Genomic DNA, 26,799 nt, shown 5'->3' on the forward strand with positions numbered 1-26,799 from the left:
CTCTGTTGGAGAACTCAAAGGAACTGACCAGACCAAGAAGTCTACTGCTGAAAAGTAACAACTGTGGAGCAACTCATTTCTTTACAGAATTAATTAACTCTATATATTCACTATATCATTATTTAACTCTATATATTCACTATATAATTAGTTAACTCTATATATTCACTATATCATTATTTAACTCTATATATTCACTATATCATTAGTTAACTCTATATATTCACTATATCATTAGTTAACTCTATATATTCACTATATCATTAGTTAACTCTATATATTCACTATATCATTAGTTAACTCTATATATTCACTATTTCATTAGTTAACTCTATATATTCACTATATAATTCGTTAACTCTATATATTCACTATATCATTAGTTAACTCTATATATTCACTATATCATTAGTTAACTCTATATATTCACTATATCATTAGTTAACTCTATATATTCACTATATCATTAGTTAACTCTATATATTCACTATATCATTCATTAACTCTATATATTCACTATATCATTCATTAACTCTATATATTCACTATATCATTATTTAACTCTATATATTCACTATATAATTCATTAACTCTATATATTCACTATATCATTAGTTAACTCTATATATTCACTATATCATTAGTTAACTCTATATATTCACTATATCATTAGTTAACTCTATATATTCACTATATCATTAGTTAACTCTATATATTCACTATATCATTAGTTAACTCTATATATTCACTATATCATTAGTTAACTCTATATATTCACTATATCATTCGTTAACTCTATATATTCACTATATCATTCGTTAACTCTATATATTCACTATATCATTAGTTAACTATATATTCACTATATCATTCGTTAACTCTATATATTCACTATATCATTCGTTAACTCTATATATTCACTATATCATTAGTTAACTCTATATATTCACTATATCATTAGTTATCTACAGTGAGGGGAAAAAGTATTTGATCCCCTGCTGATTCTGTGCGTTTGCCCACTGACAAAGAAATGATCAGTCTATAATTTTAATGGTAGATTTATTTGAACAGTGAGAGACAGAATAACAACAAAAGAATCCAGAAAAACGCATGTCAAAAATGTTATAAAATGATTTGCATTTTAATGAGGGAAATAAGTATTTGAAATACTTATCCAAATACCGCATTTCGTGACAAAAAAATTCAAAATATTCCATTACCGTACTTCGAAGCATGTCAAACACTGTTTAAAATCAATTGTTATGCGAATTCTCGTAAAATAGCGATAATATTCCAACCGGGCGACGTTGTATTCGTTCAAAGACTGAAAGAAAAACATGGAGTCGTCTCGTGGACGCGCATCTCCAGTGTCATTGTTCCCTGCATGACCACTCACAAAAACTCCTGCTGTTTTTCGCCCAGAGACTGCAGAGACATCATTCCACTTTCTGGCGCCTTCTGAGAGCCTATGGGAGCCTTAGAAAATGTCACGTTACAGCAGAGATGCTGTATTTTCGATAGAGATGCCCTAGAAGTAGAACAAATTGTCAGACAGGGCACTTCCTGTATAGAATCTTCTCAGGTTTTGGCCTGCCATATGAGTTCTGTTATACTCACAGACACCATTCAAACAGTTTTAGAAACTTTAGAGTGTTTTCTATCCAAATCTACTAATTATATTATATGCATATTCTCGTTTCTGGGCAAGAGTAGTAACCAGTTTAAATCGGGTACGTTTTGTATCCGGCCGTGCAAATTCTGCCCCCTAGCCCCAACAGGTTAACTCTATATATTCATTATGATATCATTAGTTATCTCTATATATTCAGTGTGATATCATTCATTAAATGGGTATAAAATACAATCTATTATTGTTTTCTGTTAAGTTTATATTCTCATTAGTCAGCACCTTCCCTAACATGTTGGGTGTATGTCAACACTGGCCTTTTTCAACATTTTATTTATTAAGGTACAAAAATACAAATCTCCACTCTCTCTTCCTCTCTCTCTCTCTTCCTCTCTCTCTCTCTTCCTCTCTCTCTCTCTTCCTCTCTCTCTCTCTCTTCCTCTCTCTCTTCCTCTCTCTCTCTCTCTCTCTCTTCCTCTCTCTCTCTCTTCCTCTCTCTCCTCTCTCTTCCCCTCTCTCTCTCTCTTCCTCTCTCTCTCTCTTCCCCTCTCTCTCTCTCTTCCCCTCTCTCTCTCTCTCTTCCTCTCTCTCTCTCTCTTCCTCTCTCTCTCTCTCTTCCTCTCTCTCTCTCTCTTCCCCTCTCTCTCTCTTCCTCTCTCTCTCTCTCTTCCTCTCTCTCTCTCTCTCTTCCTCTCTCTCTCTCTCTCTTCCTCTCTCTCTCTCTCTCTCTCTTCCTCTCTCTCTCTCTCTCTCTCTCTCTCTCTCTCTTCCTCTCTCTCTCTCTCTCTCTCTCTCTCTCTCTCTCTCTCTCTCTCTTCCTCTCTCTCTCTCTCTCTCTCTCTCTCTCTCTCTCTCTCTCTCTTCCTCTCTCTCTCTCTCTTCCTCTCTCTCTCTCTCTTCCTCTCTCTCTCTCTCTTCCCCTCTCTCTCTCTCTCCTCTCTCTCTCTCTTCCTCTCTCTCTCTCTCTCTCTTCCTCTCTCTCTCTCTCTCTCTCTCTCTCTCTCTCTCTCTCTCTTCCTCTTCCTCTCTCTCTCTCTCTCTCTCTCTCTTCCTCTCTCTCTCTCTCTCTCCCTCTCTCTCTCTTCCTCTCTCTCTCTCTCTTCCCCTCTCTCTCTCTCTTCCTCTCTCTCTCTTTCTTCCCCCCTCTCTCTCTCTTCCTCTCTCTCTCTTCCTCTCTCTCTCTCTCTTCCTCTCTCTCTCTCTTCCTCTCTCTCTCTCTCTTCCTCTCTCTCTCTCTCTTCCTCTCTCTCTCTCTCTTCCTCTCTCTCTCTCTCTTCCTCTCTCTCTCTCTCTCTCTCTCTCTCTCTCTTCCTCTCTCTCTCTCTCTTCCTCTCTCTCTCTCTCTTCCTCTCTCTCTCTCTCTTCCTCTCTCTCTCTCTCTTCCTCTCTCTCTCTCTCTTCCTCTCTCTCTCTCTCTTCCTCTCCTCTCTCTCTTCCTCTCTCTCTCTCTTCCTCTCTCTCTTCCTCTCTCTCTCTCTCTTCCCCACTCTCTCTCTCTTCCCCACACTCTCTCTCTCTTCCCCACTCTCTCTCTCTCTTCCCCACTCTCTCTCTCTCTTCCCCACTCTCTCTCTCTCTTCCCCTCTCTCTCTCTCTTCCCCCCTCTCTCTCTCTTCCCCTCCCTCAGGACAGCGACAGCAGCCAAGTACCAGACCAGCACCACCAAGTCAACTAAACCATCTACCAAATCTTCAACGACCACAACTAAACCGCAAACTGCCAGTACCAAGAACACACCCAAGGTGTGTGGATCTAATACCAAGTCCAAGGGGAAAAGTCCCCTCGATCCTATGCAGGTACGTTTTGGGCTTCTTCATTCTTTTCTTTTTTTACCCACAAAAGCACTAGTGTCACTCCAGGGATTGTCTGTGATCTCTAGACACTAAGGACTTGTAGCGAGCTGGTAGAAGTAAACTGGCCGAAGTCCAGCAGCCTTTGTCAGAGCATGTCCACCGAGGCAATATGCCAAGTCACTGAAGCTGGGCGGCGGAGATGGGAACAACATTTCTGAGGCGTTTAGGTCACACACCGGGCTGAATCTCCGTTTGAAATGTGCCTTATGCTTTCTGTCGTTTGCCCCTTAAATAAAGTGATATTTATCAGTGTAATTAGAATTAGAAAAACTTTATTGTGGCTGCAATTTGGAAATATGTCCTCAGCTTCACGACATTAAAACCAGACGTGAAACATGAATCATATTATAGATAACGTTCAGTAGATGGTTCCTCAACCTGGGTCTATGGGGTCAGGAACAAACTAATCCGTCTTTCTCCCTCTCTTCCTTTCCGTGTTTAGCCTGACTTTGTGAAACACAGGTTTGTGAAGATTGAAGGTTTACCAGAAGCTGGATATACAGAGGAAGATGTTCTGGCTCTGGTGAAGAATTACGGATATAGACCTGGACTCTACAACTGTTTCATTCTGCCCAACCAGAGATGGGTAGGTTGGCTCTCTGTCTGTCTCTCTGTGTCTGTCTCTGTCTTTCTGTGTCTCTGTCTTTCTGTGTCTCTGTCTTTCTGTGTCTCTGTCTTTCTGTGTCTCTGTGTGTCTCTGTCTCTGTGTGTCTCTGTCTCTCTGTGTCTGTCTCTGTCTGTCTGTGCAGAGTTTTCATGGCTCAAGGGGGATGTCACGGGGCACAATCGGCATGGCTGGAATTTAGAGGCCCTCAACTTGGCAGTGTAGAGAAATTGTAGCATTTTAAGCCAATTTCTCCATGGAGCTGAAACATTTCAGCAGTTTTTTTTCCAATTCCATTTCAATTTGAAAGCAAATACACATTTTAACTTGTCCAATGCAGTGTTCTTTTCCTCAGACAAAATCAATACGGCTAAATAGTTGTTGTTTTTTTGTCATTGATATTTCTCCAAGATTATATTATCTAAAGTCTTTTCTAAGTAATTTATATCTGGTTTTAAGTCATTTAAGTTTACAATGAAAATCCTGAAGGAAAAAAAACTAGTTTGGACCAAGGATTTCAATATCAGATCCCTGGTGTTTTTCTCTCTCTCTCTCTCTCTCTCTCGCTCTCTCGCTCTCTCTCTCTCTCTCTCCATATTTTTGTTATTGTTGATCCAGTCCTATAACTGGGTGTTATTGTTGATCCAGTCCTATAACTTGGGTGTTATTGTTGATCCAGTCCTATAACTTGGGTGTTATTGTTGATCCAGTCCTATAACTTGGGTGTTGTTGTTGATCCAGTCCTATAACTTGGGTGTTATTGTTGATCCAGTCCTATAACTGGGTGTTATTGTTGATCCAGTCCTATAACTTGGGTGTTTGTTGTTGTCATGGTAATGAGTGTATTTGACCCAACAGGCCATAGTCCGTATGGAGAGAGTAGAGAAGAGCTTTGCTATGTTGACGACCTACTCACAGTCTCCTCCTAAACTACTAGACTGTCCCCTCACCTTCACGTTGACCCGCCCTGATACCAACCTCCTCCAGGTAACAGAGATATATATATATACACACACACACACACACACACACACACAGTCCAGTCATCATAGCTGTCTGTTCTTTCTATTTCAGGAGGGTGTGTACACAACTCTGAAGGGCCTCACCACTAAGGTAAGTTCATAGATTTAACTAGAAAGTTTACGTGGTTGTGTGTCCCCCAAACCATTTATTTTTACTGCTCTAATGACGTTGGTAACCAGTTTAGAATAGCAATAAGGCACCTCAGGGGGTTTGTGGTGCATTGCGATGTATCGTGCTTTAGAACAGCCCTTAGCCGTGGTATATTGGCCACATACCACCCCCCCCCCCCCTTAGGCCTTATTTCTTAATTATACCTTGCTTTAATAACCCCTTTATAACCTGTTAATAAACCCCTTTATAACCCTCTGTCTGTTAACAGGACCCAACGTTGAAGGAACGTCTTCTGATCGTCAGTAACGTCCCCACAGGGACCGCAGCGGCCCAGGAGGTTCACGACCTCGTCAAACGCTTCGGCACCTACCTCGACTCGCTGTCTCTGATCAACATGGTAGGGACAGACACCGGAAGCCTTGGGCAGCTGTTTGAAGTAGCCTGTTGACTTTTGTTCCGATGTTGAAATCAGGTCGTCTACCTGGGTAGGAAAGATACTTATTATCTCAGAATGAGAACGAGTTATTAATTCCTTTTTATAAATGTCTTTTTGTTGTTGCTTCTTCCACGTTTTATAAAACAGATTAGACAGCTAGCATATGTGACAGTATCTGGCTAAAATGCTGCTAGTGGTTCGCGGTACCACAAAAGGTGGACAAGTGGACACAGCTCAGAAGGAGACGAGACCACAAAGAGACGTATCGCTCATTTAAAATAACTGGATTCTTACCATAAAAAGGGCATTTGGGAACGTTGTGCTAAAAAACATGAATTCAAATGAAATCGCCCAAATGTCAAATATGGTCAGCCATAGTCGTACGATAAACGTCCAATACAAAACTTAAACAGCCACACATACAAAACACCATGTGATTATAACCAATTAGATTCCTGGAACCAACCACTTTAGGCCTGTAGTGGTATCATGTGATACAGTGCATTCAGAAAGTATTCAGACCCCTTGACTTTGTCCACATTTTGTTACGTTACAGCCTTATTCTAAAATTGATTAAATAAATAAAAATCCATGGCAGTCTACACACAATACCTCATAATGAAAAAGCAAAAAGTTTTTACAATTTTTGCTAATTTATTAAAATGTAAAAACATACCTTATTTACATAAGTATTCAGACCCTTTGCTATGAGGCTTGAAATTGAGCTCAGGTGCATCATGTTTCCTTTGATCATCCTGGATGTTTCTACAACTTGATTGGAGTCCACCTGCGGTAAATTCAGTTGATTGGACATGATTTGGAAAGGTACACACCTGTCTATCACACAGTTGATAGTGCATGTCAGAGCAAAAACCAAGCCATGAGGTCGAAGGAATTGTCTGTAGAGCCCTGAGACAGGATTGTGTCGAAGCACAAATCTTGGGAAGGGTAACAAAACATTTCTGCAGCATTGAAGGTCCCCCCTCCATCATTCTTAAATGGAAGAAGGTTGGAACCACCAAGACTCTTCCTTGAGTTGGCCACCCGGCCAAACTGAGCAATCGGTAGAGAAGAGCCTTGGTCAGGGAGGTGACCAAGAACCCGATGGTCAGTCTGACAGAGTTCCAGAGTTCCTCTGTGGAGATGGGAGAAACTTCCAGAAGGACAACCATCTCTGCAGCACTCCACCAATCAGGCCTTTATGGTAGAGTGGTCAGACGGAAGCCACTCCTCAGTAAAAGGCACATGACAGCCTGCTTGGAGTTTGCCAAAAGTCACCTATAAACTCTCAGACCATGAGAAACAAGATTCTCTGGTCTGATGAAACCAAGATTGAACTCTTTGGCCTGAATGCCAAGTGTCACGTCTGGAGGAAACCTGGCACCATCCCTACAGTGAAGCATGGTGGTGGCAGCATCATGCTGTGGGGATGTTTTTCAGCGGCAGGGACTGGGAGATTAGTCAGGATCAAGGGAAAGATGAACGGAGCAAAGTACAGAGAGATCCTTGATGAAAACCTGCTCCAGAGCACTCAGGACCTCACACTGGGGCGAAGGTTCACCTTCCAAAAGGATAATGACTCTAAGCACAGAGCCAAGACAAGGCAGGAGTGGCTTCGGGACAAGTCTCTGAACGTCCTTGAATGGACCAGCCAGACCCGGACTTAAACCTGATCTAACATCTCCGGAGAGACCTGAAAATAGCTTTGCAGCGACGCTGCCCATCCAACCTGACAGAGCTTGAGAGGATTTGCAGAGAAGAAATTGAGAAACTCCCCAAATACAGGTGTGCCAAGCTTGTAGCGTAATACCCAAGAAGACTTGATTCTGTAATCGCTGCCAAAGGCGCTTCAACAAAGTACTGAGTAAAGGGTCTGAATACTTATGTAAATGTGAAATTTCATATTTATTTTTTGTAAATTAGCAACAACAACAAAAATCATTTTTTTGCTTTGTCATTATGGGGTATCGTTTGTAGATTGATGTTGGGAAAAAACGTAAATCATTTTTATAATAAGGCTGTAACAAAACAAATTGTTGTTAAAAGTCAAGGGGTCCTAATGCTTTCTAAAGGCTCTGTGTAACCAATTAGGTCCTTGGAACCTCCGACTGTATTATTAAACATTTCTGATTAGTCAGGCGACAACACAAATAACAAATCAAATGAATTGATTTGTTGTTTAATGAATGTTTCTCTCTCTCTGTCTCAGATCTATTTTGAAATGGAAACCTCTTCAGTGGCGATGGCGGTGTGTCTTCGTTTCCAGAAGTCCTCCAGTGTAGTTCAGAACAACCCTCTGAAGTTCAACATGCTGGTCAAGGTTAAACAGCCACCGCAGCCCCCAGCCCAGAAGACATCTGTTGTCAGGTAAATATCTTAACTCAACCTTTTCATTAACCTCTATGGGCTCGTCACCGTCCCACTCTATTCAACAGCCAGTGGAACAGCGTGGCTCGAAATACAAAAACCTCAAAAATGCAATAATTTCAATTTTTCAAACATACGGCTATTTTACACCATTTTAAAGATAAGACTCTCGTTAATCTAACCACACTGTCCGATTTCAAAAAGACTTTACAACGAAAGCGAAACATTAGATTATGTCAGCAGAGTACCCAGACAGAAATAATCAGACACCCATTTTTCAAGCTAGCATATAATGTCACATAAACCCAAACCACAGCTAAATGCAGCACTAACCTTTGATGATCTTCATCAGATGACACACCTAGGACATTATGTTATACAATACATGCATGTTTTGTTCAATCAAGTTCATATTTATATCAAAAACCAGCTTTTTACATTAGCATGTGACGTTCAGAACTAGCATACCCCCGCAAACTTCCGGTGAATTTACTAAATTACTCACGATAAACGTTCACAAAAAACATAATTATTTTAAGAATTATAGATACAGAACTCCTCTATGCACTCGCTATGTCCGATTTTAAAATAGCTTTTCGGTGAAAGCACATTTTGCAATATTCTGAGTACATAGCCCAGCCATCACGGGCTCGCTATTTAGACACCCACCAAGTTTAGCCCTGACCAAACTCCGATTTACTATTACAAAAGTTTGATTACCTTTGGTGTTCTTCGTCAGAATGCACTCCCAGGACTGCTACTTCAATAACAAATGTTGGTTTGGTCCAAAATAATCCATCGTTATATCCAAATAGCGGCGTTTTGTTCGTGCATTCAAGACACTATCCGAAGTGTAAATAAGGGTCACGAGCATGGCGCATTTCGTGACAAAAAAATTCGAAATATTCCATTACCGTACTTCGAAGCATGTCAAACGCTGTTTAAAATCAATGTTTATGGTATTTTTCTCGTAAAATAGCGATAATATTCCAACCGGACAATACTGTATTCATTCAAAGAGGAAAAGAAAAAAACAGCGGGGTCTCGTGAATGCGCATATCCAGTCTCTTAGTCACCAGGCAGACCACTGAGCTACTATACTCTGCCCAGAGACAGGAGACGCCTCAATCCGCTTTCTGAAGGCTTTAGAGAGCCAATGGAAGCCTTAGAATGTGCTATGTAACCCCAGAGATACTGTAGTTTCGATAGAGAATCGAAAGAACTACAAATTCTCAGACAGGCCACTTCCTGCTTGGAATTTTCTCAGGTTTTTGCCTGCCATATGAGTTCTGTTATACTCACATACACCATTCAAACAGTTTTAGAAACTTCAGAGTGTTTTCTATCCAAATCTACTAATAATATGCATATTCTCGTTTCTGGGCAAGAGTAGTAACCAGTTTAAATCGGGTACGTTTTTTTATCCGGCCGTGAAAATACTGCCCCCTAGCCCAGACAGGTTAACTTCCAAGATTTTATCCGTCAGTCCATCCATCCAATCCAAGCATTGTATGACGTCCTGTTTTCTAAGGACATAGGATACAATTAGGGTCCATTGTTTTTCCTCGTCAGGGAACAACTCCTGTTCCAATGGAGACCTTTTAGACTGATCTGGGCATGTAAACATCACTTATTTTATAATCTACGTGTTTGTCTGTCGTTTCAGCACCAAAGCCAAGAAGAAACCGATCAAAGGCAAGAAGCCTGAAGCTAAAGGTGTCGCAACACCAGTTAAACCTGTTGCTACCACCACCACTACTACCAGCACCAATGCTACGGTCTCATCCTCTCAGCCTGTTGCTGTGGCTACCAAGCAACCGGGTGACGACGTCATCGTCGCGGAGGCCAAGCAACCAGGAAGTGACGTCGCGGTGATGAATTCCGACGGAAAGGCAACGGTGGCGGAGTCTGGAGGAAAAGAGGGTGGGATTTCCTCGACAGTAGAAAAAGATGGGAAGAAGAAGAACGCTCATCCTCCCAAAGAGGATGGAGAGATGAAAACTGAGGAGGCAAAACAAAACAAGGAAGACACTGCGACCGTCGACATCGTCGTTTCCGCCTCGTTACCTACGGTTGCCGCGTCCGCTCCCGAGGAAGAGGTCGCCGTGGAAACCCAGAGCACCGACGGCGTCGCCTCGACCAATGAGATTGCAGCAGAACCCGAACCGGTTGAAGACAATCCTCTGGACTTTCCTCCGGTAACCGAGGAGATCCTCAAGGCCCTGGAGGTAGCGGTTCACCAACACCGTATGGGGAGACTGGCGGAGGAACAGGAACAGAACCAGGGAGAGGGGATCCAGGCCAAGCCTCTACCCAACAAGAAGAGCCCTGCAGCTGGGGAGACAGCGGAGAAAAAGACCCCGACTGGAGAAAAGAACCAGGTCCCGGCTGAGCCAGAAGAGAAGACTGGGGAGAAAGAGACGATGAAGAAAGAGGAGCCACGCCCAGAGAAGAAGTCACAGCCGGACAAAAAACATCCCACACCAGCTAAAAAGACCACCGACACGAAGAAGACCCCTTCAGGATCTGGCCAACCAGACCACAAGAATGTATGTATTATTATTATAATAGGAATTTAAGGGACAGATACAATTTAAACCTTGACAGATTTGAATCACCGACAGTCTTGATTCATTGCACCTTAGTGTAACCGGTGTGAAATGGCTAGCTAGTTAGCGGGGTGCGCGCTAATAGCGTTTCAATCGGTGACGTCACTCGCTCTGAGACCTGGAAGTAGTTGTTCCCCTTGGTCTGCAAGGGCTGCGGCTTTTGTGGAGCGATGGGTAACGATGCTTCGAGGGAGCCCAGGTAGGGGCGAGGAGAGGGATGGAAGCAATACTGTTTCATTAGCTTCTGCTAATATTTTAAGGTATGTATTGTACTCTGACTGAGGCAACTCATTATGTATTTAAATGTATAATAAAATAAATGAATTCATCCAGGGGAAGACCCAGGCTTCTGGAGGGAGAGGCCGGCGCGGCGACCGCTTTTCCCCAGAAAGGAGTGACTCTTCTAGGCATAGAAGCAGCCGGACTCCTTCCGAGGAGGAGCAGGATCCTCCGAGGAGCAAGATCCTCCAACGTCGAGACAGGGTAACTCCTCTAGCTCCCAGTCAGGCTCCCGCAGGAGCAGCAGACAGGACGGCAGCCCCGCCAAGAAGAAGGGGAGGAAAGAAGAGGAGAGGAGCAAGGTAGGAGAAGGAGAAAAAGCAAGGCGTGATGGCGAATGCATGTTCTATATGCCAATTCTATCTCTTTTATGATTTGTTTCTATTTCTGAGCTAGAAATGATCCTATTAAAGGTTTCTGTTGGTTCCACAGAGCCACGGCCGCAGCTGTAGAACAACTCGCTCCTCGAGGAGCAGGTCTAGAGATAAGGTGAGCGGACGATGCTTTCCAAACGGCAACATTTCTTCAAAATACACCGTACAGAATCCAGAACCGTTCCAGTCTGTTGTAGCAAACTCTCATACATCTGATTTCAAACTACAGCACTTCTGTTGAACTTGTGGAAGATTTGATTTGATTTTGATTTATTAATTCAATGGATTCATCCTTTACTCTCTTTACCTCAAGCTAGTTGCTACGCGGGATATGATTTTACGTCTGACGTCATCCCTGATGAAGCCAACTCCTTCGATCTGGACCAGTTCAACATGGACCAGTTTGTTACTGTAGACGAGGTGGAAGGGGATGAGGCTGAGAACACCGACCCACCGCAGTCATCCTCATCTTCGTCACACAAGACCCAAGATAAGGCCTCGGAAAGGTCAAAACGATCGTCCAAACGCAAGAGGGGTACCCCAGATACCCCAAGTCCGAAATCTAGCCAGGAGCACAAGGACACACCCACGTCGTCCTCCTCTACCCCCCCTGCTCAGAAGACTCCAGGAAAAGCTGCAGCAAAAAAGGCAGCAGCTAAACCTCAACCACCAGCCACCTCTGGACGCCAGACCAGGTCAGCAGCAGCTGCTGTTGTTGTAGCAACCGAAGCCGCAGAAACCCAGGAAGCCGCCGACGACAACACCAGCATAGCCGATACGGAGGCGGAGCCTGTTCCCTTGGAGACTCGGTCTCAGTCGGAAGAGGAAGTAGTGGTCACTAAGGGATTTGACACGGAGGGTGTAGTACCGTCGTCACACCACAAGATGTCAGTGTTGGACACTGCAGTGACAGACAACAAGGAAGAGAAAAGTGCTGTGTCAGAGAGCGATATGGAGACTACAGCTAAAAAACCTCCAGAGGTAGAGGGGAGCGAGGAGACTACTCAGGCTGAAAAAGGTTCCTCGATTCTGGGTACCGAGGCTCAGAATGGAGCTTGTCCCCTGGAGCTTGGTCTGTCCCAGCCATCTGCCTCAGCCAAGGAGCGAGACCTTCACAAGGCCCTGGAACTACAAGAGGTGGAGACGGTGTCGGGTCACCAGGTGCCCCAATCACTTATTGATAAAGTACCTGATGATGATGATGGTGGTGATTTCCAGGTACTCGACGAAGCTGTGGACGATGACACACCTAGAGACGGAGAAGAGGGCAGTCAAGACACTCAGTCTGGATCTCTATCTCTGGGTCACCAGGCGCCTGCAGCCGCCGATTCTACAGGTTCCCAGGTGCCTCAAACTACTCTAGAGGAACACAAAGAGATCTCCAACGAAGAAGAAGAATCTGCTTTCCAGATCCTCGACTCTCTAGAAGACACTGAAGACAACATGGCCGACTCCTCTCTCGCAGGCCAACGAGGCCGAAGAGATTCTCTACCCAGAGAGATGGAGGGGTTCCAGATAGTAGATTCAGTCGACGATCAGACGGAAACGACCCAAGCTCTGGACAACCATACGACTGAAACTAAATGTCAAGGTGGCTCCAAGCCTCTAAAGGGGGGTAAGAAGGGCAAGAATAAGAGGGGACCCAGAACCCCAATAGGAGAGTCCGAGGGGGGTACCCCGAAAAAAAGTAACCTTGTCACCTTGGATGTGGTGAGCGAGGAGGAGGAGGATTACCCAGATGACGCCGCCGAAGAGGAAGAACTTATTAAGAAACAAAAACTGGTGAAGGACAAGCAGCGAGAGGAAAGAGGGAAGGAGAGAGAGAAAGGGCGGAGGAGGAGTAGAGAGAAGGAACGGAATAGGGAGGAGGAGAGAGAGGAGAGGGTCGGAGTGGATACTGAGGGCTTGGTGACTTTGGATGAGATCGGAGAGGATGAAGGAGCGGAGGGGCCTTGCCTGGAGCCACACCCCTTCAGCCAGGAGGACGAATCAGGAGACACCTTCAACCCCGAGGTCAGGAAATATCTGCTGCTTACTTTCTCCGCTCTCTCCTCTCTGTCGTCTCTCTCTCTCTCCTCTGGCGTCTCTCTCCTCTCTGTCGTCTCTCTCTCTCCTCTCTGTCGTCTCTCTCTCTCCTCTCTGTCGTCTCTCTCTCCTCTCTGTCGTCTCTCTCTCCTCTCTGTCGTCTCTCTCTCTCCTCTCCGTCGTCTCTCTCTCTCCTCTCCGTCGTCTCTCTCTCTCCTCTCTGTCGTCTCTCTCTCTCCTCTCTGTCGTCTCTCTCTCTCCTCTCTGTCGTCTCTCTCTCTCCTCTCTGTCGTCTCTCTCCTCTCTGTCGTCTCTCTCCTCTCTGTCGTCTCTCTCTCTCCTCTCTGTCGTCTCTCTCTCTCTCCTCTCTGTCGTCTCTCTCCTCTCTGTCGTCTCTCTCTCTCTCCTCTCCGTCGTCTCTCTCTCTCCTCTCTGTCGTCTCTCTCTCTCCTCTCTGTCGTCTCTCTCTCTCCTCTCTGTCGTCTCTCTCTCTCTCCTCTCTGTCGTCTCTCTCCTCTCTGTCGTCTCTCTCTCCTCTCTGTCGTCTCTCTCTCTCTCTCTCCTCTCTGTCGTCTCTCTCTCTCTCCTCTCTGTCGTCTCTCTCTCTCTCCTCTCCGTCTTCTCTCTCTCTCCTCTCTGTCGTCTCTCTCTCTCCTCTCTGTCGTCTCTCTCCTCTCTGTCGTCTCTCTCCTCTCTGTCGTCTCTCTCTCTCTCCTCTCTGTCGTCTCTCTCTCCTCTCCGTCGTCTCTCTCTCTCCTCTCTGTCGTCTCTCTCCTCTCCGTCTTCTCTCTCTCTCCTCTCTGTCGTCTCTCTCTCTCCTCTCTGTCGTCTCTCTCTCCTCTCTGTCGTCTCTCTCTCCTCTCTGTCGTCTCTCTCTCTCCTCTCTGTCGTCTCTCTCTCCTCTCTGTCGTCTCTCTCTCTCCTCTCTGTCGTCTCTCTCTCTCCTCTCTGTCGTCTCTCTCTCTCCTCTCTGTCGTCTCTCTCTCCTCTCTGTCGTCTCTCTCCTCTGTCGTCTCTCTCCTCTCTGTCGTCTCTCTCTCCTCTCTGTCGTCTCTCTCTCTCCTCTGTCGTCTCTCTCTCTCTCCTCTGTCGTCTCTCTCTCTCTCCTCTGTCGTCTCTCTCTCTCTCCTCTCTGTCGTCTCTCTCTCCTCTCTGTCGTCTCTCTCTCCTCTCTGTCGTCTCTCTCTCTCTCTCCTCTCTGTCGTCTCTCTCCTCTCTGTCGTCTCTCTCTCCTCTCTGTCGTCTCTCCCTCCTCTCTGTTGTCTCTCTCTCTCCTCTCTGTCGTCTCTCTCTCTCCTCTGTCGTCTCTCTCTCTCCTCTCTGTCGTCTCTCTCTCTCCTCTCTGTCGTCTCTCTCCTCTCTGTCGTCTCTCTCTCTCCTCTCTGTCGTCTCTCTCTCTCCTCTCTGTCGTCTCTCTCCTCTCTGTCGTCTCTCTCTCCTCTCTGTCGTCTCTCTCTCCTCTCTGTCGTCTCTCTCTCTCTCTCCTCTCTGTCGTCTCTCTCTCCTCTCTGTCGTCTCTCCCTCCTCTCTGTCGTCTCTCCCTCCTCTCTGTCGTCTCTCTCCCTCCTCTCTGTCGTCTCTCTCTCTCCTCTCTGTCGTCTCTCTCTCTCCTCTGTCGTCTCTCTCTCTCCTCTCTGTCGTCTCTCTCCTCTCTGTCGTCTCTCTCCTCTCTGTCGTCTCTCTCCTCTCTGTCGTCTCTCTCCTCTCTGTCGTCTCTCTCTCTCCTCTCTGTCGTCTCTCTCTCTCCTCTCTGTCGTCTCTCTCTCTCCTCTCTGTCGTCTCTCTCTCTCCTCTCTGTCGTCTCTCTCTCTCCTCTCTGTCGTCTCTCTCTCTCCTCTCTGTCGTCTCTCTCTCTCCTCTCTGTCGTCTCTCTCCTCTCTGTCGTCTCTCTCTCTCCTCTCTGTCGTCTCTCTCTCTCTCCTCTCTGTCGTCTCTCTCCTCTCTGTCGTCTCTCTCTCCTCTCTGTCGTCTCTCTCTCCTCTCTGTCGTCTCTCTCTCTCTCTCCTCTCTGTCGTCTCTCTCTCCTCTCTGTCGTCTCTCCCTCCTCTCTGTCGTCTCTCTCCCTCCTCTCTGTCGTCTCTCTCTCTCCTCTCTGTCGTCTCTCTCTCTCCTCTGTCGTCTCTCTCTCTCCTCTCTGTCGTCTCTCTCCTCTCTGTCGTCTCTCTCCTCTCTGTCGTCTCTCTCCTCTCTGTCGTCTCTCTCTCTCCTCTCTGTCGTCTCTCTCTCTCCTCTCTGTCGTCTCTCTCTCTCCTCTCTGTCGTCTCTCTCTCTCCTCTCTGTCGTCTCTCTCTCTCTCCTCTGTCGTCTCTCTCTCTCCTCTGTCGTCTCTCTCTCTCCTCTCTGTCGTCTCTCTCCTCTCTGTCGTCTCTCTCCTCTCTGTCGTCTCTCTCTCTCCTCTCTGTCGTCTCTCTCTCTCCTCTGTCGTCTCTCTCCTCTCTGTCGTCTCTCTCTCCTCTCTGTCGTCTCTCTCTCCTCTCTGTCGTCTCTCTCTCTCTCTCCTCTCTGTCGTCTCTCTCTCCTCTCTGTCGTCTCTCCCTCCTCTCTGTCGTCTCTCCCTCCTCTCTGTCGTCTCTCTCCCTCCTCTCTGTCGTCTCTCTCTCTCCTCTCTGTCGTCTCTCTCTCTCCTCTGTCGTCTCTCTCTCTCCTCTCTGTCGTCTCTCTCCTCTCTGTCGTCTCTCTCCTCTCTGTCGTCTCTCTCCTCTCTGTCGTCTCTCTCCTCTCTGTCGTCTCTCTCTCTCCTCTCTGTCGTCTCTCTCTCTCCTCTCTGTCGTCTCTCTCTCTCCTCTCTGTCGTCTCTCTCTCTCCTCTCTGTCGTCTCTCTCTCTCCTCTCTGTCGTCTCTCTCTCCTCTCTGTCGTCTCTCTCCTCTCTGTCGTCTCTCTCTCTCCTCTCTGTCGTCTCTCTCTCTCCTCTCTGTCGTCTCTCTCTCTCTCCTCTCTGTCGTCTCTCTCCTCTCTGTCGTCTCTCTCTCCTCTCTGTCGTCTCTCTCTCCTCTCTGTCGTCTCTCTCTCTCTCTCCTCTCTGTCGTCTCTCTCTCCTCTCTGTCGTCTCTCCCTCCTCTCTGTCGTCTCTCTCCCTCCTCTCTGTCGTCTCTCTCTCTCCTCTCTGTCGTCTCTCTCTCTCCTCTGTCGTCTCTCTCTCTCCTCTCTGTCGTCTCTCTCCTCTCTGTCGTCTCTCTCTCCTCTCTGTCGTCTCTCTCTCTCCTCTCTGTCGTCTCTCTCTCTCCTCTCTGTCGTCTCTCTCTCTCCTCTCTGTCGTCTCTCTCTCTCCTCTCTGTCGTCTCTCTCTCTCTCCTCTGTCGTCTCTCTCTCTCCTCTGTCGTCTCTCTCTCTCCTCTCTGTCGTCTCTCTCCTCTCTGTCGTCTCTCTCCTCTCTGTCGTCTCTCTCTCTCCTCTCTGTCGTCTCTCTCTCTCCTCTGTCGTCTCTCTCTCTCTCCTCTCTGTCGTCTCTCTCCTCTCTGTCGTCTCTCTCCTCTCTGTCGTCTCTCTCCTCTCTGTCGTCTCTCTCCCTCTGTCGTCTCTCTCCTCTCTGTCGTCTCTCTCTCCTCTCTGTCGTCTCTCTCTCCTCTCTGTCGTCTCTCTCCTCTCTGTCGTCTCTCTCTCTGTCGTCTCTCTCTCTCCTCTGTCGTCTCTCTCTCTCCTCTGTCGTCTCTCTCTCTCCTCTCTGTCGTCTCTCTCTCTCCTCTCTGTCGTCTCTCTCCTCTCTCCTCTCTGTCGTCTCTCTCTCTCTCTCCTCTCTGTCGTCTCTCTCTCTCTCCTCTCTGTCGTCTCTCTCTCTCTCTCCTCTCTGTCGTCTCTCTCTCTCCTCTCTGTCGTCTCTCTCTCTCCTCTCTGTCGTCTCTCTCTCCTCTCTGTCGTCTCTCTCTCTCTCCTCTCTGTCGTCTCTCTCTCTCCTCTCTGTCGTCTCTCTCTCCTCTCTGTCGTCTCTCTCTCTCCTCTCTGTCGTCTCTCTCTCTCCTCTCTGTCGTCTCTCTCTCCTCTCTGTCGTCTCTCTCTCCTCTCTGTCGTCTCTCTCCTCTCCGTCGTCTCTCTCTCCTCTCTGTCGTCTCTCTCTCCTCTCTGTCGTCTCTCTCTCTCTCTCTCTCTCTGTCGTCTCTCTCCTCTCTGTCGTCTCTCTCCTCTCTGTCGTCTCTCTCCTCTCTGTCGTCTCTCTCCTCTCTGTCGTCTCTCTCTCCTCTCTGTCGTCTCTCTCTCCTCTCTGTCGTCTCTCTCTCTCCTCTCTGTCGTCTCTCTCTCCTCTCTGTCGTCTCTCTCTCCTCTCTGTCGTCTCTCTCTCTCCTCTCTGTCGTCTCTCTCTCCTCTCTGTCGTCTCTCTCTCCTCTCTGTCGTCTCTCTCTCCTCTCTGTCGTCTCTCTCTCTCTCTCTCTCCTCTCTGTCGTCTCTCTCTCTCTCCTCTCTGTCGTCTCTCTCTCTCTCCTCTCTGTCGTCTCTCTCTCTCTCCTCTCTGTCGTCTCTCCCTCCTCTCTGTCGTCTCTCTCTCTCCTCTCTGTCGTCTCTCTCTCTCCTCTCTGTCGTCTCTCTCTCTCCTCTCTGTCGTCTCTCTCTCTCCTCTCTGTCGTCTCTCTCTCTCCTCTCTGTCGTCTCTCTCTCTCCTCTCTGTCGTCTCTCTCTCTCCTCTCTGTCGTCTCTCTCTCTCCTCTCTGTCGTCACTCTCCTCTCTGTCGTCTCTCTCTCCTCTCTGTCGTCTCTCTCTCCTCTCTGTCGTCTCTCTCTCCTCTCTGTCGTCTCTCTCTCTCGTCTCTCTCTCCTCTCTGTCGTCTCTCTCTCTCCTCTCTGTCGTCTCTCTCTCTCCTCTCTGTCGTCTCTCTCTCTCCTCTCTGTCGTCTCTCTCTCTCTCCTCTCTGTCGTCTCTCTCTCTCTCCTCTCTGTCGTCTCTCTCTCTCTCCTCTCTGTCGTCTCTCTCTCTCTCCTCTCTGTCGTCTCTCTCTCTCTCCTCTCTGTCGTCTCTCTCTCTCGTCTCTCTCTCTCGTCTCTCTCTCTCCTCTCTGTCGTCTCTCTCTCTCCTCTCTGTCGTCTCTCTCTCTCTCCTCTCTGTCGTCTCTCTCTCTCTCCTCTCTGTCGTCTCTCTCTCTCTCCTCTCTGTCGTCTCTCTCTCTCTCCTCTCTGTCGTCTCTCTCTCTCTCTCTCTCTGTCGTCTCTCTCTCTCTCTCCTCTCTGTCGTCTCTCTCTCTCTCTCCTCTCTGTCGTCTCTCTCTCTCTCTCTCTCCTCTCTGTCGTCTCTCTCTCTCTCTCCTCTCTGTCGTCTCTCTCTCTCTCTCCTCTCTGTCGTCTCTCTCTCTCTCCTCTCTGTCGTCTCTCTCTCTCTCCTCTCTGTCGTCTCTCTCTCTCTCCTCTTTGTCGTCTCTCTCTCTCCTCTCTGTCGTCTCTCTCTCTCTCTCCTCTCTGTCGTCTCTCTCTCTCTCCTCTCTGTCGTCTCTCTCTCTCTCCTCTCTGTCGTCTCTCTCGTCTCTCTCTCCTCTCTGTCGTCTCTCTCTCTCCTCTCTGTCGTCTCTCTCTCTCCTCTCTGTCGTCTCTCTCTCTCCTCTCTGTCGTCTCTCTCTCTCTCCTCTCTGTCGTCTCTCTCTCTCTCCTCTCTGTCGTCTCTCTCTCTCTCCTCTCTGTCGTCTCTCTCTCTCTCCTCTCTGTCGTCTCTCTCTCTCCTCTGTCGTCTCTCTCTCTCGTCTCTCTCTCCCCTCTGTCGTCTCTCTCTCCTCTCTGTCGTCTCTCTCTCTCCTCTCTGTCGTCTCTCTCTCTCTCCTCTCTGTCGTCTCTCTCTCTCTCCTCTCTGTCGTCTCTCTCTCTCTCCTCTCTGTCGTCTCTCTCTCTCTCCTCTCTGTCGTCTCTCTCTCTCCTCTCTGTCGTCTCTCTCTCTCTCTCTCCTCTCTGTCGTCTCTCTCTCTCTCTCCTCTCTGTCGTCTCTCTCTCTCTCTCCTCTCTGTCGTCTCTCTCTCTCTCTCTCTCCTCTCTGTCGTCTCTCTCTCTCTCCTCTCTGTCGTCTCTCTCTCTCTCCTCTCTGTCGTCTCTCTCTCTCTCCTCTCTGTCGTCTCTCTCTCTCTCCTCTCTGTCGTCTCTCTCTCTCTCCTCTTTGTCGTCTCTCTCTCTCCTCTCTGTCGTCTCTCTCTCTCTCTCCTCTCTGTCGTCTCTCTCTCTCTCCTCTCTGTCGTCTCTCTCTCTCTCCTCTCTGTCGTCTCTCTCTCTCTCCTCTCTGTCGTCTCTCTCTCTCTCTCCTCTCTGTCGTCTCTCTCTCTCTCTCTCTCTGTCGTCTCTCTCTCTCTCCTCTGTCGTCTCTCTCTCCTCTCTGTCGTCTCTCTCTCCTCTGTCGTCTCTCTCTCTCCTCTCTGTCGTCTCTCTCTCTCTCCTCTCTGTCGTCTCTCTCTCTCTCCTCTCTGTCGTCTCTCTCTCTCCCCTCTGTCGTCTCTCTCTCTCCTCTCTGTCGTCTCTCTCTCTCTCCTCTCTGTCGTCTCTCTCTCTCTCCTCTCTGTCGTCTCTCTCTCTCTCTCCTCTCTGTCGTCTCTCTCTCTCCCTCTGTCGTCTCTCTCTCTCCTCTCTGTCGTCTCTCTCTCTCTCCTCTCTGTCGTTTCTCTCTCTCCTCTGTCGTCTCTCTCACCTCTCTGTCGTCTCTCTCACCTCTCTGTCGTCTCTCTCTCTCCTCTCTGTCGTCTCTCTCTCTCTCCTCTCTGTCGTCTCTCTCTCCCCTCTGTCGTCTCTCTCTCCCCTCTGTCGTCTCTCTCTCCTCTCTGTCGTCTCTCTCTCCTCTCTGTCGTTTCTCTGTCGTCTCTCTCTCTCCTCTCTGTCGTCTCTCTCTCTCCTCTGTCGTCTCTCTCTCTCCTCTCTGTCGTCTCTCTCTCTCTCCTCTCTGTCGTCTCTCTCTCCCCTCTGTCGTCTCTCTCTCCTCTCTGTCGTCTCTCTCTCCACTCTGTCGTTTCTCTCTCCTCTCTGTCGTCTCTCTCTCTCCTCTCTGTCGTCTCTCTCTCTCCTCTGTCGTCTCTCTCTCTCCTCTCTGTCGTCTCTCTCTCTCTCCTCTCTGTCGTTTCTCTCTCTCCTCTGTCGTCTCTCTCTCCTCTGTCGTCTCTCTCTCTCTCCTCTGTCGTCTCTCTCTCTCCTCTGTCGTCTCTCTCTCTCTCCTCTGTCGTCTCTCTCCTCTCTGTCGTCTCTCTCTCCACTCTGTCGTTTCTCTCTCCTCTCTGTCGTCTCTCTCTCTCCTCTCTGTCGTCTCTCTCTCTCCTCTGTCGTCTCTCTCTCTCCTCTCTGTCGTCTCTCTCTCTCTCCTCTCTGTCGTTTCTCTCTCCTCTCTGTCGTCTCTCTCTCTCCTCTCTGTCGTCTCTCTCTCTCCTCTGTCGTCTCTCTCTCTCCTCTCTGTCGTCTCTCTCTCTCTCCTCTCTGTCGTTTCTCTCTCTCCTCTGTCGTCTCTCTCTCCTCTGTCGTCTCTCTCTCTCTCCTCTCTGTCGTCTCTCTCTCCTCTGTCGTCTCTCTCTCTCCTCTGTCGTCTCTCTCTCTCCTCTCTGTCGTCTCTCTCTCTCTCCTCTCTGTCGTCTCTCTCTCTCTCCTCTCTGTCGTCTCTCTCTCTCCTCTCTGTCGTCTCTCTCTCTCCTCTGTCGTCTCTCTCCTCTCTGTCGTCTCTCTCTCTCCCTTTCTCACTCACACACCCTTTAACCTCTCTCCTATCAGACTCTGGTAACCCTGGATGAGGCTGGAGGTGATGGGGAGGATAATGAGATGGAGCAGGAAGAGCAGAACAAGAGTCCTGAACCAGCGCAGATCCAGCAAGCTGACAACACAGGTCTGTCTGTCTGTCTGTCTGTCTCTGTCTCTGTGTTGGTCGGTCGGTCTGTCGAACAGAAAGGGTGTGGGTCAGAATGGAAGACTGTATCGGGACAGAAGGGGGTGTCCTCTAAACCATTTCTCTCCTCTAGCTGATTCTACAGGGTCTCCTGGTGCAGAGGACGACGGCAGGGGCATGGAGGAAATCAGGAGAATGGACTTTGTGACCGTGGATGAAGTGGGAGAGGAGGAGGAAGAGGAGGCTGTTGCCACAAGGAGAGGACCCAGGGGGAGGAAGAGGGCCCGACAGACCTCTGGTAAGAGAGAGGGACACACACACACACACTCAGAGACACACAGGAATTGAGTTATAATGTTGCAGATGTATTTCTTCATCTTCTCTCCGCCACAGCCAGGAAATCAGTGAAAGCGAAGAAGGTGAGCGTTAAAGACAAGGAAGAGGAGGAGCCTCGGGCAGATATTACTCCTCCCACTGACACAGCTTCCGTCGACGCTCCCTCCTCATTGCTCCAAGTCGCTGTGACCTCAGAGGTGGACGCCCAACCAGCTGCCTCAGTCCCAGACCTCCAGGAGAAAGAGACGAAGGCTGATACCCCGGCAGACCAACCCAGCCTGGAGGCCTCCTCAGCTGGGCAGGAGAGGCAGACTGACCCCCCTGAGAGCCAGAGTCTGGAGGGGAAACAGGAGACTGTTGGAAAGACTTCTACTGACTCCACAACACTACAAGGTAGAGAGAGAAGACCAGATGGACTGGAGAGCATTAGATGTGTTCAGTAGTTAATGAGACACCAGCCAGCCTCGTAATGTCACTTTGAGGTGCCACATTCCCCTGGAGAAGTTTTATTTTTCAATCGTTACGTGTCGTGTTTTTCATCTTTTTCCTTGGCTGGCATCTGTGGTGTTTCCAGCGGTATGATTACCAAGTCCTCCCTGGATGTCCCTAATGCCCACTTGGTCATGAAGACCTGTGTTTGATAGGAACATAATGACATGTTTCTATATCTGGACTCTGTCTTCTTGCTGCCAAAATTAATCTGTTTTCTCTCATCGCCTTTGTTCTTCCTGACTCTATCCACATCTCTCTTTCTCTCCATCTGTCTCTCTCTCTCCATCGGTCTCTCTTATCTCCCTCTCTCTCTCCATCTTTCTCTCGGTCTCTCTCTCTCTCTCTAGAAGACAGTAAACAGAGAAGAGAGGAGGAAGAGGAGCCTGAATTAAAACGTTGTCGTTCTGAGTCTCCTCTGATCACAGACTTCAAACTGCCTCCCTTCACCCCTAACAACCCTATAGGTGATACTGACAGACACACGCTCACCGACAGACACACTTCATTTCTCATCAGGTTTAACTGACCCTCCTCTCTCTCCTCTCCAGGCCAGGACTTTGTGGTTCCTAAGACTGGGTTCTTCTGTAAGCTGTGTTCTCTGTTCTATGGGAGTGAACACACAGCCAAGAAGACCCACTGCAGCAGTCTACAGCACTATCAGAACATGCAGGTTAACATCACTATACCAGTTAGTTAGGGACTGGGGGGGAATAATCTAAATTAGACGGTATATTTTTAGACCTGTTAGTTTGATACATGGGAATTGACTGATTTCATTATTAGGCCTGTAAATAACCAGCCCTGTAGGACAGCTATGTGGGGAGACTAACCCAATGGCTAATACCCTGTACCTTTCACCTCCATCTCTCTCCCCCTCCTTCTCTCTCTATCACCCTCTCTATCCCTCTTTCTTTATCCCCTCTCTCTCTCTATCCCCCCTCTCTCTCTCTATCACCCTCTCTTTCCCTCTCTCTTTATCCCCCCTCTCTCTCTATCACCCCCTCTATCCCTCTTTCTTATCACCCCTCTCTCTCTATCCCCCCTCTCTCTCTCTATCACCCTCTCTATCCCTCTTTCTTTATCCCCCCCTCTCTCTATCACCCTCTCTTTCCCTCTTTCTTTATCGCCCCCCTCTCTATCACCCCTCTATCACCCTCTCTTTCCCTCTATCCCGCTCTCTCTATCCCCCCTCTCTCTCTCTCTATCCCCCCTCTCTCCCCCTCTCTATCTCTCTCTATCCCCCCTCTCTCTTTCTCTCTCCTCTCTCTCTCCCCCTCTCTTTCTATCCCCCCTCTCTCTCTCTCTATCACCCTCTCTATCCCTCTTTCTCTCTCCTCTCTCTCTATCCCCCTCTCTCTCTCTCTTTCTATCCCCTCTCTCTCTATCCCTATCCCCCCCTCTCTCTATCCCCTACCCCCCCCTCTCTCTTCCCCCTCTCTCTCTATCCCCCCTCTCCCTATCCCCCCTCTCTCTCTATCCCCCTTTCCCCCTCTCTCTCCCTCCCTATCCCCCCTCTCTCTCTCTCTCTCTCTCTCTCTCTCTCTCTCTCTCTCTCTCTCTCTCTCTCTCTCTCTCTCTATCCCCCCCCCTCTCTCTCTCTCTCTCTCCAGAAATATTACCTGAAGCATCAGAAGCAACAAGCAGGAAGATCTAGCCACGTCTCCGTCTCCGAATGACCCCCTTGACCCTGGATGTTTCCCAAATGGCACCCTATTCCCTACATAGTGCACTACTTTTAGACCAGAGCTCCATAGTGCTCTGGTGGCAGGGTGCCATTTGACTCCCAACTCAATCAATCTATATTTTATAATTTGTGTCTGAAACAACTATAAGTCTGGTCATAATACTAATAACCTATGTAGGGTAACAGAGGATCTGAGTAGAGAAGTGCTGATCCAGGATCAGCCCCCCCCCCCCCCCCCCAAGTCCATATAGTTATGATCAGACTGATCCAGGATCAGGTCCCCCCCCAGTCCATATAGTTATGATCAGACTGATCCAGGATCAGGTCCCCCCCCAGTCCATATAGTTATGATCAGACTGATCCAGGATCAGGTCCCCCCCCCAGTCCATATAGTTATGATCTTATAGTCTAGACTGATCCTAGATCAATGTGTATCAAATAGATTAATGGTTTGTTTGTTTAATTTGGGGGGGGGGGGGGGGGGGATTAGGATGTCTGTGTTTTAATTTATTAAGAGGGTGTGTTCACAACCAAAGAAGTGGATTTCGTCAATGAATTGTGAGTGTGTGCCTGTGGTGTAAGATACAATGTGTCTGTGAGTCCTTGGTTGTTAGAACATGTCTGGATTCCTGTGAACGGAGAAAGAGAGTGAGGGAAAGAGTGAGGTAGAGAACAAGGCTTTTCCTCATTTGGGAAAAAAGTCTCTCCTCTGTCCTCCTCTCCTCTGTCCTCCTCTCCTCTGTCCTCCTCTCCTCTGTGACCTGGAAATCGATAACTGGTTGAGGGGGTGGGGTTACTAAGTGGAAAGTGATGTTGTTAATTAAACAACTAAGGTGTTAATTCATTCAGTCCATTTGGGGAAAACATGCAGAAAATCACTGTGGATATGATATGAATATTTAAAATCAAATAAAAATGGTATCAGAGATATTAAAAAATAATAATAATTGAGAGAAGAGATGAATGGAGGAGATTCTCATTGGTGCAGAACACCGTCCTCTATCCTCCACGACCTGAACAGAGGTCAAGGATATGTGAATTAGTTAGGAGAACAGAAGAGGCACCTCCTCTCATCGACAGCCCCGTTTCATCGAGGATAGTCATGTGCATTCTCGAGTTCTGCCACACCCCCTTAGAATCAGCTTTCGTTTCCTCTGAGAAAAGGACGTATTTAAAAACGATTTGCTACTTCGAAATGCCTCTCCTCGATTACCTTCAACCGTAATTTGCAGTTTGCAGATATGCTACTGTTTTATCTATACCATTTCTTGAACAACTTACTTCATTTGTTTTAGAACTTTACACACATAGTTTGGGATCCACCCGTGTAAACTGATTTGTCTGGTTACTACATGATTCCATATGTGTTATTTCATAGTTTTGATGTCTTCACAATGTAGAAAATAGTAAAAAATAAATAAAGACCAACACTTGAATGGGTGTAGGTGTGTCCAAACTTTTGACTGGTACTGTAAGTGTGGAAAATATCAAACTGACCCAAGATTAGCGACTAGGCACAACTTCACCATACACCACATAAACTGACAAGAGGAACAAGGTGTCTGATAGGCTGTAGAATGTAAAACATGCATCTGATTGGCTGTGAGAGAGGAAGTGAACTGCTGTTGGATGGAACAGGTTCTGACTAGAGGGAGTTTAAACTATAACCTAAAGTTACTTTTTTCGTAGCAGGTTAGGATAATTAACGTGTTAGGTTAGGAAAGGGTTAGGGTTAGCTAAAATGCTGTCCTAACCTGCTACGAAAAGTCACTTCCTGTAGCTGTACTCCCTCTAGTCACAACCAATGGAATACCCAGCTCTGACTGACCTTTGACCCAAGACTACAGGACACAACGCTGTAGCCCCGGAGCTCCCTCAACCTGGAGAGCTGGAGGGAAGTAGAGAGAGAGAGTGTGCACAAAAAAAAGTATACATACCTCGGCCTAAACATCAGTGCCACAGGTAACTTCCACAAAGCTGTGAACGAGCTGAGAGACAAGGCAAGAACGGCCTTCTATGCCATCAAAAGGAACAGCCATCAAAAGGAACATACAATTCAACATACCAATTAGGATCTGGCTAAAAATACTTGAATCAGTTATAGAACCCATTGTCCTTTATGGTTGTGAGGTCTGGGGTCCGCTCACCAACCAAGAATTCACAAAATGAAGTCAGCAGCTTGTTTTAGCCAAGGCCAGTGTATGTCCTTGCAGCGATGCGAGTACACATTTATCATATTTCACGCTTACATCTGTAGACACAATCGGTGACGATAATGTCATATTTCATCGTTATGATAGCTAATTGCGTTATCGCAAGCTAGGACTTGTAGCTAGCTTAATCAAATCAAGTTAAGCTTACTAGCTCTGTTTTGTTGTAATCTAATTTGAATTTGTATAGAATAATGTCTCCCAGTGTCTTTTTTGTTTTTTGCCTTACAGGCAGTTATAATGTGACTGTGACTTCTGACAATTATCATTTGTTTTTAAACTGCATAAAACAATATACTTTAATACTGTCCAAAACAAGTCACCAAAGATTGAAGGCCTTATCCTCTCGTTTGCTACATTTGTTCATTTCCACTAATAACAAATGAACAGGTGTCTGACATGCACACACACGGCCAACAGTTCTGCAGGCTACTCAGGTCAAAAGCATCCCAAGACAATGTATTTGCAGAATTTTGAGACTTTCTCTAGAAAGAAGTAGTTCATTGTGTACATTTGAAGTGGGTTAAGAGATTCTTTAGACAGTTATTTTACCTCCATGCTTCTGCTGTTGTTTTCTTCTGATGCTTTGCACGTTGAACCTCACCACAGGAGATCCATTATATTGACCGGTTACTTTAGTGGCCGCTCTAACTATAAAATAAATGTCTTCAAAAATGGAAGACAGTCGGGAGGAGGCAAGATGATAATAAAATATAAAGTTTGGCAGTTGTGCCATTGCTTATGCTCTCAAAATGTCAGTGCTCGGAGAGAAGACACGTTACCGAGGTGAGCAGGACAATAATGAGATTGAGTTAAATCGGAATGTCACTTGGCCGCTACTTGGCCGCTAGCAAAGCCGGGGAGAAGAGGAATATTGGGAAAGGACCACAGCAAGGTGGATTTAAAAGGAGGAGGAGGAATGGAGGAGGAAATATAAGTAAAAGAGGTTGAATCACAGTCCCGTGTGGCTCAGTTGGTAGAGCATGGTGTTTGCAACGCCAGGGTTGTGGGT

At 47.4% G+C, this 26,799-nt stretch overlaps 1 protein-coding gene across 1 annotated transcript; it reads left to right on the top strand.

The window, feature by feature from the left end:
• Positions 1-25,033, top strand: znf638 (zinc finger protein 638). Its single transcript, XM_082965345.1, has 17 exons — positions 1-54; positions 3,255-3,423; positions 3,923-4,066; positions 4,943-5,071; positions 5,159-5,197; positions 5,487-5,615; positions 7,864-8,021; positions 9,688-10,570; positions 10,964-11,211; positions 11,342-11,398; positions 11,601-13,296; positions 20,954-21,065; positions 21,199-21,363; positions 21,459-21,794; positions 22,241-22,357; positions 22,442-22,563; positions 23,504-25,033. The coding sequence occupies exons 2-17, from the start codon at positions 3,418-3,420 to the stop codon at positions 23,567-23,569; spliced, it is 4,407 nt and encodes a 1,468-aa protein (XP_082821471.1). The 5' UTR covers positions 1-54; positions 3,255-3,417; the 3' UTR covers positions 23,570-25,033.
• The last annotated feature ends 1,766 nt before the right edge of the window (positions 25,034-26,799 follow it).

The sequence above is a fragment of the Salmo salar genome, chromosome 18 (assembly GCF_965601325.2).
Source record: "Salmo salar chromosome 18, fSalSal1, whole genome shotgun sequence".
Taxonomy (NCBI): Eukaryota; Metazoa; Chordata; class Actinopteri; order Salmoniformes; family Salmonidae; genus Salmo; species Salmo salar.